General features: G+C 40.2%; 1 protein-coding gene across 1 annotated transcript; it reads left to right on the plus strand.

The window, feature by feature from the left end:
* Positions 1-7,812: 7,812 nt before the first annotated feature.
* On the plus strand, positions 7,813-11,994 carry LOC149226024 (alcohol dehydrogenase 1-like). The gene is made up of 9 exons (XM_089380081.1): positions 7,813-7,869; positions 8,054-8,265; positions 9,663-9,985; positions 10,112-10,194; positions 10,285-10,360; positions 10,997-11,058; positions 11,153-11,248; positions 11,528-11,689; positions 11,811-11,994. The coding sequence occupies exons 1-9, from the start codon at positions 7,813-7,815 to the stop codon at positions 11,919-11,921; spliced, it is 1,182 nt and encodes a 393-aa protein (XP_089236207.1). The 3' UTR covers positions 11,922-11,994.
* Positions 11,995-12,265: the final 271 nt, after the last annotated feature.

The following is a 12,265-nucleotide window of genomic DNA, read 5'->3' on the forward strand; positions in this document are numbered from 1 at the left end:
GAAAGCATTTTCTTCTCTGTATTAATGCTGGCGTGATTTAGATTTTATAGGATTGTTCTGACATCAATTGTCAGTCCTCACTTTTATATATTTATCACTTATATTCATGCCAATGCTAGGTAACTTTGGCTTTGAAGGAAATATTTCTATGTCGTTTTATTGCTTAAGCATCACATTTTATCTGCTGTTGGTTTGACATGTTTAATGCTCGAGAAATATTTTCTGAAGTTTTGCTTGTCTTCATGTCTGTTGGAAGAAAACCACGTCAGGCATGGAATGTTGCATTGTGATGTTGGTAATTACTGGTTTGGAAATGTGAATTCTGGACTGAGCGCTCCGCACATACAACTTGTTATTATTTAATTGGTAGAGTAAACCTACAGATTTACAGGGGTGCCAGGTTTCATTAGAACACAAAGTAAAACTTGGGCGTAAATTTAGTAATGAATTGAATCCCCTCTTGCTAAAAAAAGGTAATATTAATAACCCGTATGCGCTGGTTTCTATCAATCATGAATTTCAGTGGTGGTTTGTCTCATACATGAGTACTATTTGTGAACTAATTTGAATGTGAAACTACTTTCAAAGAACATTCAAAATGATTTTATTTATTTATTTTTAAATAATTTTTTATATTGTCTCTAGAGAGACAATAGTTTAAATTATGGACATATAGTCTCTATAGAGACAATATGTTTTTAATCTCAGCTATTGTCTCTAAAAAGACAAAAATGTAATTGTCTCTAAAGAGACACAAATGAAGTTGTGTCTAGAGAGACAAATGAAATTGTCTCTAGAGGGACAAATCAAATTGACTCTTAATAGACAATAATTCTTGTCTTTATAGAGACAATAATAATATGTGTTCTATATTGTCTTTATAGAGACAAATTTTTGAGACATTATATTTTGAGACACCCGATTAGAGACAATATTTAAGACAATACACAAGTTTCTTTTTGTCTTAAGTTAAGACAATTAACTCAAATATTGTCTTAAAACCCCCCTACATGTAGTAGTGCATCCATCCATGAATCTCGATATGCACAACAACACTTCCCATATTCTATTCGCCCACTTGACCATGGATTCAAATACCTGGGTTTCTGGATCAAACCCCTGAGCCAAAAAATTGCCGATTGGATATGGTTGGTCATCAAATTGGAGAAAAGGCTTACAAATTGGAGCCATCGCTTCTTGTCTAGAGCTGGAAGATTAGTGCTAATTAAATCAGTCTTGGAGGCTACCCCTATTTTCTAGATGGCTTTAGCCTGGATACCCAGAAGTATACTTGCTCGCCTTCAACAGATTTGCAGCAGATATCTTTGGAATGGTCAACAGGATAAGAGAAAATTTGCCTGGGTTAGTTGGAACAAGATTGCCTTGCCCAAAAAATGAGGAGGATGGGGACTCAAAGATTTACCCCTTTTTTCTCAAGCACTTGCTGCAAAAATGGGTTGGACACTCCTCACCAAATAGAACCTTTGGACCTATGTTTCTTACCATAAATACATATGGCCTCTCCAAATCATGGACTGGGTTAGGCTACCACGATGGACAAGGACTGGTATTTCATCGATTTGGAAAGCTCTGCTCCTTTCTCTCCCCAACATTCACAATAATTTGGCATGGCGAATAAATGATGGCACAAAATCGCGCATCGGTCTGGACCCCTGGACAAGGGGAGGTGGTCAATATCAACTTCCGAGAGAGTTAATCCTCCATTTAAATCAGAGAGATATCAGTGTTATTGCACATATTGCTGACCAGGTTAACTCCACCATATATGCTCAGGCCTGGAAATCTATAAATCAGTTAAATATTCCTCCTCATTGGCACCAAATATGGAATAATTACACTACTTCTTTGACTGAGTCACACATCAGAATTAAGGAGGGACCGGATGAAATCATGTGGTGCCTTGCTGAAAATGGAGTATACACACCAAAGGATGGTTACCTCAGGCTGATAAATAATAGACAACCTGAGATTACTCATGAATGGTGGCAGGCTATCTGGAAATTAAAACCCCCACCATGAGCCAAGCTCTTCTTTTGGTGTGTACTTAGCAATAAAGTCCCCACTGGAGAAACCTTAACACACAGAGCCATCCACGGACCACACTGGTGTGTTCTTTGTAAGCAAGATTCCGAATCGACCGAGCATCTTTTTCTTAAATGTGAAGCTACGGTCAATCTTTGGAGATCCATCGCAACAGAGTTGCACTTTGCTGGCAGATGAGAGGGGGATAACATAACCCATGCATGGAAAAACTGGCACAACTCGCATCCTGGATCAAATCTGATCTGCCTTCCTCTGATCATTTGTTGGTCTATTTAGCTGGCATGGAACTGAATAATCTTTGAAGATGGGGTTGTCAGTTGGCAGATTATCACTGCTAAAATCATCTCTTCTTATCATGAGCTCCCTGAATATACTATGTCGCGACCCCAAAGACCACTTGCCCACAATCCCATTGACCACTCCATTCCCTGGGCTTATTTCGACAGTGCCGCACATGAACATGGGTGTGGGGGAGGATTTCTACTTTACCTCTCTGACAAACATCATTTCAGGGTCAAGATGGGACTTGGAGAAGGAACAAACAATTATGCTGAACTTATCACCCTTCGCCATTTATTGCATTTTTCTTTAAGCCATGAATGCACCAATCTACAGATTTACGGGGACTCCAAAATCATTATTAATTGGTTCAATAATACCACTATCTGCCATGCACACACACTTAGAAATATTTTGGATGAAGTGATCATATACAAATCACATTTTAATTCCATCATATGTCATCATATTTACAGGGAGCATAACAACAGCGCTGACAGGCTTTCCAAGGAGGCCACGCTACTTCCCAGAGGTCAATGGATGATTCAGGAGCAGAGGGGTACTGCACAATACCAATATTATCACAGGCCATATATAGATCTGGCATATCACCGGGTAGATGGACCCTAAATTTTGCTGAAAGTGCTCGGTCATAATTTACATTGTATATATCATAGTTTTTATTTGCAGAAGATAACTTATGAGATCACCCTGCATGTTGTATATATTGTAGATATCACAATTTTTGAAAATACTTTTTACACTCATTTTAGGCTATCACCTTGTGTGGTGAATATGTTTCTTTTTCCAGTGATTATAGGATGAGTTTTTGATGATTTTTGTGACTTATATGACAAAGAGTCGATGATGCATATGCTATCAAGCATATATTATATGTAATTTTTCAGATTAATGAAAGATTACAATTTTTTCTTGGAATATATATATATATATATATATATATATATATATATATATATATATATATATATATATATATATATATATATATATATATATATATATATTAACCTATATATAATTATTAACATTAGTTAATATATTTAGATAGGTGTCATTAACAGGAACAACAAATGACAGAGATAACCACAAATACAGAGATCAAACATAAATAATACTTCATTTAATTAATGTAAAATACTGAAATATGCTTACAAACAGGGATGGAAATAAACTAGCTCGGGCGATGGTAGATTTATCTATGAGAAGAGATGTGGTAGCTACATGCCTCCGAACTCTGTTACAATGAGGCTCAAGGGAATTTTTATTATTGAACAATAAGAACAAACCCTAAAAACAAAAACCCAAACTCGAGAAGATGTAGTTCAAGGGCCTTTTTATTATTGAACAATAAGAGTAAACTCTAAACAACCAAAACCCTAACTCGAGAAGATGTAACACCAAGAGTTTATGGGCCTTGTTGGGGTTAGTTGGACAACCAACTTCTTGGGATTGTGACTTGGTCATATTATCTCCGTTTGACGCGCATGATACCCCTTTGAAAAGTTCTCTCTCAGAACTACGATGGAAAATACTTTTTTATCATAAAATTGCTCGCAATAAATTGCCAAAAAAACGTTGTTTAGGGCCTCAAAACTGCTCTCGAAGTTTAGGACCCGAAAAACTGCTAAAAATGGTAAATTATGATACAATTAAGGAAACTTAAAAACTGAAATAAAGAGTTGTGGGGCTCCACCAACATCCACTTGGATCATTTTCATAATAAAAAATAATATTTATCAATCTAATAAAATGAAATTAATATATTTAAATAAGTGTCATTTTTATAAGTAAAAAAATAATGTCTAACAATCTAATAAAATGAAGTGAAATTTAACTTATACAAAACTAATCTATAAATATGATTGTGCTAATGGACTAGTGTTAATATAAAACTGGTGTTATTGAAAACCTAATCGAATTTCAACTAATAATATGGTATTCGTATCTAACAGGGAATTTTGATATTTTTTTGCCCGATTAGGGAAATTTTGTGACTATGGTTTTCAGTGACTTGTACCCATCCGTATCACCATGACAATGACAATGGGCAAGAGGATGAGGGTGGCACGAGAACATGAAAATTGTGGATAAGCTCAGAGTTATTAGCGATAGTTTAGGCCCACGTCGTTTCCATCGACCATGTTTGACTCTGGATCACTAGCAAAATGTGCCAACAGCATTATTAATAATAACGGACAAATCCATGGGTTCTCATAGATCTCAGGATTTGCCTTGCTTGTTGCTGAACCAGAAAAATTCAGCTGATGAATCACCATTGCAATAGCGAAGGCAAGCTCTTGTCCACAAACATGGATGGAAAAGTCATTACCTGCAAAGGTATGGTAAGGCTTGGTTTGAGTTTTCAGCTTTTCTTTCTGTAAATAGTATTGCAGCTGTGTTTGATTAAAGATAAATTCAATTTAGTGATTTTGGTTTATTTCATTTCATTCTGTAAATAATATTGTAGGTGTGTTTTAAGATTAAGGATAGATTCTGTAAATAATATTGCAGCTGTGTTTGATTAAAGATAGATTCAATTTAGTGGTTTTGGTTTTCTTTGTGTGAGTGGACAGCTGCTGTAGCATGGGGACCAAAGCAGCCTTTCGTCATAGAAGAGGTGCAAGTGGATCCTCCTCAGGCAATGGAGGTCTGAATCAGAATTACCCACTCTTCTCTCTGCCATACTGATATCATATATTGGACAATATCAAATGTAGATGCATTTCCTCACATATTTGGCCACGAGTGTAAAGTCCTCGAGCTTAAGTTCGACAAGCATCGGGCGAAGTCTCGTGCACGACGGGCACAAGTGCAGGTGATGGCGGGTCGAGCTGCACGAGGGCGCGCGGGCAGACATGGGCGCGTGGGTGGACATGGGCGCGTGGGCAGGCGCGGGCGCGCTGGCGAGCACACGGGCGCACCGGCGAGCGCACCCTAAATGCAATGCGATGTTTACACGAGTTCCGAGCGACGAAAGCTGAAACGATATGCGACACTTGGAAATGCGACTAAGTGTTGGAGCGTTTTATATGGAGATTAAAAGGAGCTTGCAAGCCGACTTGGGAAGAGGCTTTGTGGGCACATATTGTATGGTTTGGGGGTCGGCCAAGGGGCTGCCACCCACAAGTAAACCCACACAGAGAAGGGTATATATAACACATGAGGAGAGCTCATTTTGTCATCGAATTCTTCCATCACTTCTACGCATAGCTTGAGAGGTAAAACAAGAAGTGCACAAATTTAAGTAGAGCTGTGCATAGCTCATGCGCACTACTTGAGAGGTGCACTTGGAGGTTGTCTTAAGCTGGTCGAGGTGTGGGCAAGTTGTGCCCGGGGTTCGATGGATGTGCAGAATTGTGTAGGACTTGGCAAGGGTATCTAGGTGGCTCGGGTGAGCACCGCCCTTTGTGCAAGAGGTGCACATGGTTGTAAAAGGCAGGGTTGCCTCTCTTTTTCATATTTGGCTAAGTGTGAGACTTGGTTTGGCAAGACACACTTGTATGTTGTAAACTAATATTCTTAATATATTGTCGGGCAGACTCACATTACGGGGAGTTGCCCCTCCCCTTGATACTTGTTGCAATTGTTGATGTTCTTGTTATAATTGCTATGGATAATGAATGACTATGGGCTTCATTAAGTATAAAGGATAATTGCATGTTTACTTGGTTGTGAAACACAAGCTAAGTAATGTTAATGTGAAAGTAGGCATAGTCCACGAATGTTAGTATTGGTGAAAAGAAAGCGTTCAGTGGTGCCGCACCTTGCTACAAGCGGTTGGAAGACTACCGCAGGTGTAGGGGCGTGACAGGTGGTATCAGAGCTCGGTGAAGAGCTTATCAGAGCAGCTCATTCCAGGTATTGAAGGGTGAAGTTGTTGAGCAGGGTTGCTCGAGATAGGTACTTACAGGTGAAGGAAGCCATTTCACACAAAGTGGAACAAGGGTTGGTTCAGGTTGCAGGTGACTTGGTAAAGATGTCTATCTTGCAGAAATTGGGTTTTGCAACCTTCGAAGAATTTGAAGGAAGTCTACTTGAAGAGTCAAAAGAAGTAAAACAAGGATTTGCGGAATGTGGCAAAAGGTTGTTTGAAACAAAGGATGCTCTTCGTGCCTTGGTCAAGGAAGGGGTTTCTGACAGGAATAAGGAGGAAGCCTATCAACTTGCGAAGGAAGTGGACTTGCTTGAAGCAGAACTCAAGGAACTAGAGATAAGACAGAAATTGAATCAGAAAAAGTGGGATTGCCTAGCTCTTGAGGTAAGGCATCTCAAAGCCTTGAAGAAGAAGGTTGAGTCTGATGGAAAGAATGAAGATGCTTCTGTGGGGATGATGCAGATACTTGGTGCTTCTGCTACTACGGAAGTGGCCTCTAGAAGGGATCCTGAAAGGAACAAGTTGGAGTATGTTCGAATGAAGGTTGGAGGTGTTGATGTGCTCACTATGGTGGATAGTGGGGATTCTCACAACTTCATGGGCGAAGATACTGCGAGAAGAATTGGGCTGAAATTTGTACCGGCAAAGGCACAAATGAAGACAGTGAATTCTCCTCCTATTGAGATTCTTGGTATAGCTGAGAGGGTGGACACTACACTTGGTGAATGGACCAGGAAGGTGGACTTCACTATAATGCAGATTGATGACTATGAGGCTGTATTGGGGATGGATTTTATGAAACAATTTGATGCTATGATCGTTCCAAATTTGAAGAAGCTCTACATTTATGATGGAAGGGAAGATGTACCCATTGGTGTTCAAACCACTGGTGTGACAAGGCCTGATTGTAAATTGGGAGTGATGCAAATGGAGGATAAGGAGAAGGTGAACAAGCGGTTGTCTACTGTTGAGACAAAGCTTGTGGAGCAGTCATTGGTCATCAAGACACTTTCAGATAGCATCTTGGATTTGACAAGAAGGCTAGAGTTGGTGGAGGATGATGATGATGAGGTATATGTGAGACCGGATGTCCAGAGGGAAGACCTGGTTGCTTATCTACAAAGGATGGATATTGAGGATCCTGATAGATGGATCGAATTGATTAGTGAGGGAGGGCCTTCAGGCTCCACTCCCTCTACATCTTCTTAGGTGGATGAAGAAGATGGGGCTCATTGTTAGCTGCTCATGGCAGTGAGTCCTTAAACATGTTTGAGCAGGTATGATTGATGGTGCAGGGATGGCTTGGCATCAAGCATCATGACATGTTGCAGATGAGATGGATGGAGTTTCCATTGACCTGAGCATGGATTACGGAGGTAGATTCTTGATGAGTCAAGGATGTGGCAGATGTTTGAGGAACAGCTGATGATGGCATGAGGTTGTTCACTCTAATGGATTGAGCGTGATGGTTGGATTAGCTACCCAACTAGTTTAGAAATGGGGTGCGGAAGTGTGCAAAGATATGTTGGCATCGTGGTGGAGTATCATGGCAGAGGTTCACATGGGGACACATGATGAGGTCGACACGAGATGTTGCAGTAGAGATTGTGGCAGAGCATAGAGTTGAGGTACATACCTTGGTATGGTGAGCTTGGTGGCAGTTGGTCACTAAGTCGAGATATGATGGAGATGAGGCTCTACATATGTTGCAGGGATGTTTTCCTTATGTGGAGGGGTCGACATCATGGATGATGATGATCTTGGTGGATGGCTACCGGGATGGTATGTTGTCAAGGACGACAACGATTTCAGGTGGAGGAGGATGTAAAGTCCTCGAGCTTAAGTGCGACGGGCACCGGGCGAAGTCTCATGCACGACGGGCGCAAGTGCAAGCGACGACGGGTCGAGCTGCACGAGAGTGCGCGGGCAGACATGGGCGCGCAGGCGGACACGGACACGCGGGCAGACTCGGGCGTGCAGGCGGGTGCGGGCGCACGCGTGCGGGCGGGCGCGCGAGCGCATCGGCAGGCACACCCTGAATGACAATGTGACATTTACACAAGTTCCAAGCGACGAAAGCTGAAACGATATGCGACACTTGGAAATGCGACTAAGTGTTGGAGCGTTTTATATGGAGATTAAAAGGAGCTTGCAAGCTGACTTGGGAAGAGGCTTTGTGGGCACATATTGTATGGTTTGGGGGTCGGCCAAGGCGCTGCCACCCACAAGTAAACCCATGCAGAGAAGGGTATATATAACACATGAGGAGAGCTCATTTGGACATCGAATTCTTCCGTCACTTCTACGCATAGCTTGAGAGGTAAAACAAGAAGTGTGCAGATTTAAGTAGAGCTGCGCATAGCTCATGCACACTACTTGAGAGGTGCACTTGGAGGTTGTCTTGGGCCGGTCGAGGTGTGGGCAAGGTGTGCCCGGAGTTCGATGGATGTGCAGAATTGTGTAGGACTTGCCAAGGGTATCTAGGTGGCTCGGGTGAGCACCGCCCTTCGTGCAAGAGGTGCACATGGTTGTAAAAGGCAGGGTTGCCTCTCTTTGTAATATTTGGCCAAGTGTGAGACTTGGTTTGGAAAGACACACTTGTATGTTGTAAACTGATATTCTTAATATATTGTCGGGCAGACTCACATTACGGGGAGTTGCCCCTCCCCTTTATACTTGTTGCAATTGTTGATGTTCTTGTTATAATTGCTATGGATAATGAATGAGTATGGGATTCATTAAGTATAAAAAATAATTGCATGTTTACTTGGTTGCGAAACACAAGCTAAGTAATGTTAATGTGAAAGTAGGCATAGTCCACGAATGTTAGTATTGGTGAAAAGAAAGCGTTCGGTGGTGCCGCACCTTGCTACAAGCTGTTGGAAGACTACCGCAGGTGTAGGGGCGTGACAACGAGGGTGTCGGGTAGGATCTTTAGTAATTAGGTTAAAATGTTGTTTTGGAAAAAAATTGTTTTTGCTAATATAGTTTGTTCGTGGATATTTCATTCATCAGCAAATTCACAGTAATTAGTTGAAAAATAATTGTTTTCGAGAATTTAGTTTGTTTAATATTTTGAATAGACATTCCATTCATTATCAAAGATATAGACATAATAATTATATTTAATAGTGACAATTGTGAAATAGACATGATCATGCGTTGTAGTAATTAGCTTACAATATAGTTTTGAAAAAAAATTGTTTTCTTTTTTAATTTAGTTTGTTCTATATATTTTGGATGGATATTCTATCCATCATCAAAACCATAGTAATTATACCTAACCTAACTGCTGTTGTGAGACAGACATGATAATGCCTTGTGGGTGGTATTTGGTTTGTAGTTTTTATCAATGGATACTTCTCCTTCTACTGTAAGTGGTTTAATTTGAACTTTTAAAACTGAACTTCTAAATATTCAGGATTGTCGAGAGTGTGGGAGAGGGTGTGACAGATCTCCAGAAAGGAGACCATGTGATTCCTCTGTACAATGGCGAATGTGAAGATTGTGTCTACTGTAAATCTAAGAAGACCAATCTGTGTGGTGAGTTTAGAGCAAATCCCTACAATACAATGATGAGAAAGGATGGGAAATCTCGTTTCTCCATTGGTGGAAAGCCAGTTTATCATTTCATGTCTTCTACATTTACCGAATACACTGTAGTGGATTATGCTTGTGTTCTCAAGATCAATCCGGAAGTTCCCTTGGATATAGCATGCTTGCTAGGCTGTGGACTGGCCACAGGTATCCCACTGTTCAGTTTGATGAAATCAGAATTCACAGGCTTTCAATCGTATTAGTATAATGACAGCTGGTGACTGTCTTCAGAGTGCTTTTAATCATGGACTCTGCTACCATGTGCGCCTGCAGGACTTGGAGCTGTATGGAACATAGCAGACATCGAACCCGGATCAACAGTTGCTATCTTTGGCCTTGGCACTGTGGGTCTTGCAGTAAGTGATTTGGTTATCCATGCTATTTACATGATTGTTGTGCTGGCTATCTTTCTTCAGTTGGTTTCTTAAGTTTTTAACTGTGAACAGGTTGCAGAGGGTGCCAGGATAAGACAAGCATCCAGGATAATTGGCATTGACACAAATCCCAACAAGTTTCCTAAAGGTAGATGCTCTTTTTCTCAGACTGACTGGTAAAATTAACATAAAATTTAGTAGGCAGGTTCTTAGCCTCTTAACCTGGGTTGTTGTAACAGTTGCAGAGAATTGTTGAGTTTCTTATGTTTAACTCTAGCACCAGTTTGGTCCTGAAAAGTCATACCATTGCAAAGGTAAGGTGCTGGTCCTGAAAGGTCTTACCTCTGCAAAGGTAAGGTGCTGGTCCTGTGTGAAAGGTTGTTCTTAAAAGGCAGTAAAGTCCTAGTAGAAGCCAGAAGGGTTGGCCATGAAAGGCAGTAAAATCCTGATAAAAGAGTTGTCTTGAAATTTCTTACATAAGTTTGATAGGTCATATATACTTGTTAGAATGGTTGGGCTTGACTGAGATCTCAACCCTGCTCAGTCAAGAAAATGTTTGAGGCAAGTTACCCATACCATCCTATTTGTCAATAGGATCTTCATCGCATTCTACAATTTACTGAGCCTAACTCACAAGGATAGTTTGGTGGATAGAAATTTCTTTGAAAGTAATTATTTAGGCACGGAATGCACTATCAGTTAGATGTACCAGAGTATATATTGTTCTCATCCCTGAGATAAAATGTTAACAAGAGTTTCACCACTTGCACTACTTACATTGCAGCCAAAATCCTGGGAGTGACAGACTGCATCAACCCAAAAGACTACGAAAAGCCCATTCAGGAGGTAACCTGCTATTTCATATTATTCTTGTATGTAATGGCAATCTCTCCAATACCTATTAGCTCCCAATCTCATGAGAAGAGAATCATTTTTGCAGGTGATAAGAGACATGTCAAATGGCGGTGTGGATTACGGCTTTGAATGCATTGGAAATACAGATATCTTATACCAGTGCTTTCTGGCCACCAATGATGTAAAGACACCCTCTGTTCCCCATTTTCTATTGATAACAAAAAATACTAGATATTTAAGAAGCTGTTAACAAAGATCCGAGATATCCCGGATCTGAGAAAACTTACTCATTTAAGAAACTGATAACAAAGATCCTAGATATCCTGGATCAGCTGAAACCTACTAATTGATTAATGTCCAGTAAGGTCTGCTGGGGATATGCATAAACAAAACTGTAAAGCTGCATTATGGTTCGTGTGTCCTCATTGTCAGTGTTTTGGTCAATTGGGTGGGATTGCAGGTCTGGGGCTTGACAGTATTGTTGGGATATGATTCGAGTCCAAGAAAGCTAAGCCTTCTTCCAACAGAGTTGTTTATGGGTCGGAGGATTGTGGCATCTATATTTGGTGGATTCAAGGGAAAATCCCAATTGCCTAATCTTATAGAAAAGTGTGCAAGCAAGGTAATGAATCATCAGATGACATACAATGGTTTTAAGAAAATTGTACTTAAAACTAATGGTTCATGCTTTATTAGTTTTCTTACAATATGCATTTTGATTACAATATGCATTTTGATTGCAGGAAGTCCAAGTAAAGGAATTCATTACCCATGAGCTGCCTCTTGCAGATATTAACAAATCATTTCATTTGTTGTTAGAAGGCAAGAGTTTGAGATGTGTTCTCCATCTCTAACCAAATATATTTTCCATTTTCTTCTACCCAGCAACGATATATGCAGGAGATAGTCAATTTCGTTCCTTCTAATATTGGCTTTGTCACCTCTCATAGTCAATTGTGTTCCTACTAATAAAGGCGTTCTCACCTCATCTCTGATGGAACTATATTATGTCCAGTGAGGGAAGCCTTATTTGTGTGGATTTAGTCTCAAACCGAGTAAAATGGGCTAGCTAGGGAATTTGTGCCCCTTGAAAGTAGATTGCCATTAAATATTACATTGTAATATTAGATGTTTATGTTATACATGGTATTTCATGTGAAATTATGGAACAAAGCTATTAAATATTACATTGTAATAT

The sequence above is a fragment of the Pinus tabuliformis genome, chromosome J, assembly GCF_031772625.1.
Source record: "Pinus tabuliformis cultivar Carrire ecotype Pingquan chromosome J, CPIR1, whole genome shotgun sequence".
Lineage (NCBI taxonomy): Eukaryota > Viridiplantae > Streptophyta > Pinopsida > Pinales > Pinaceae > Pinus > Pinus tabuliformis.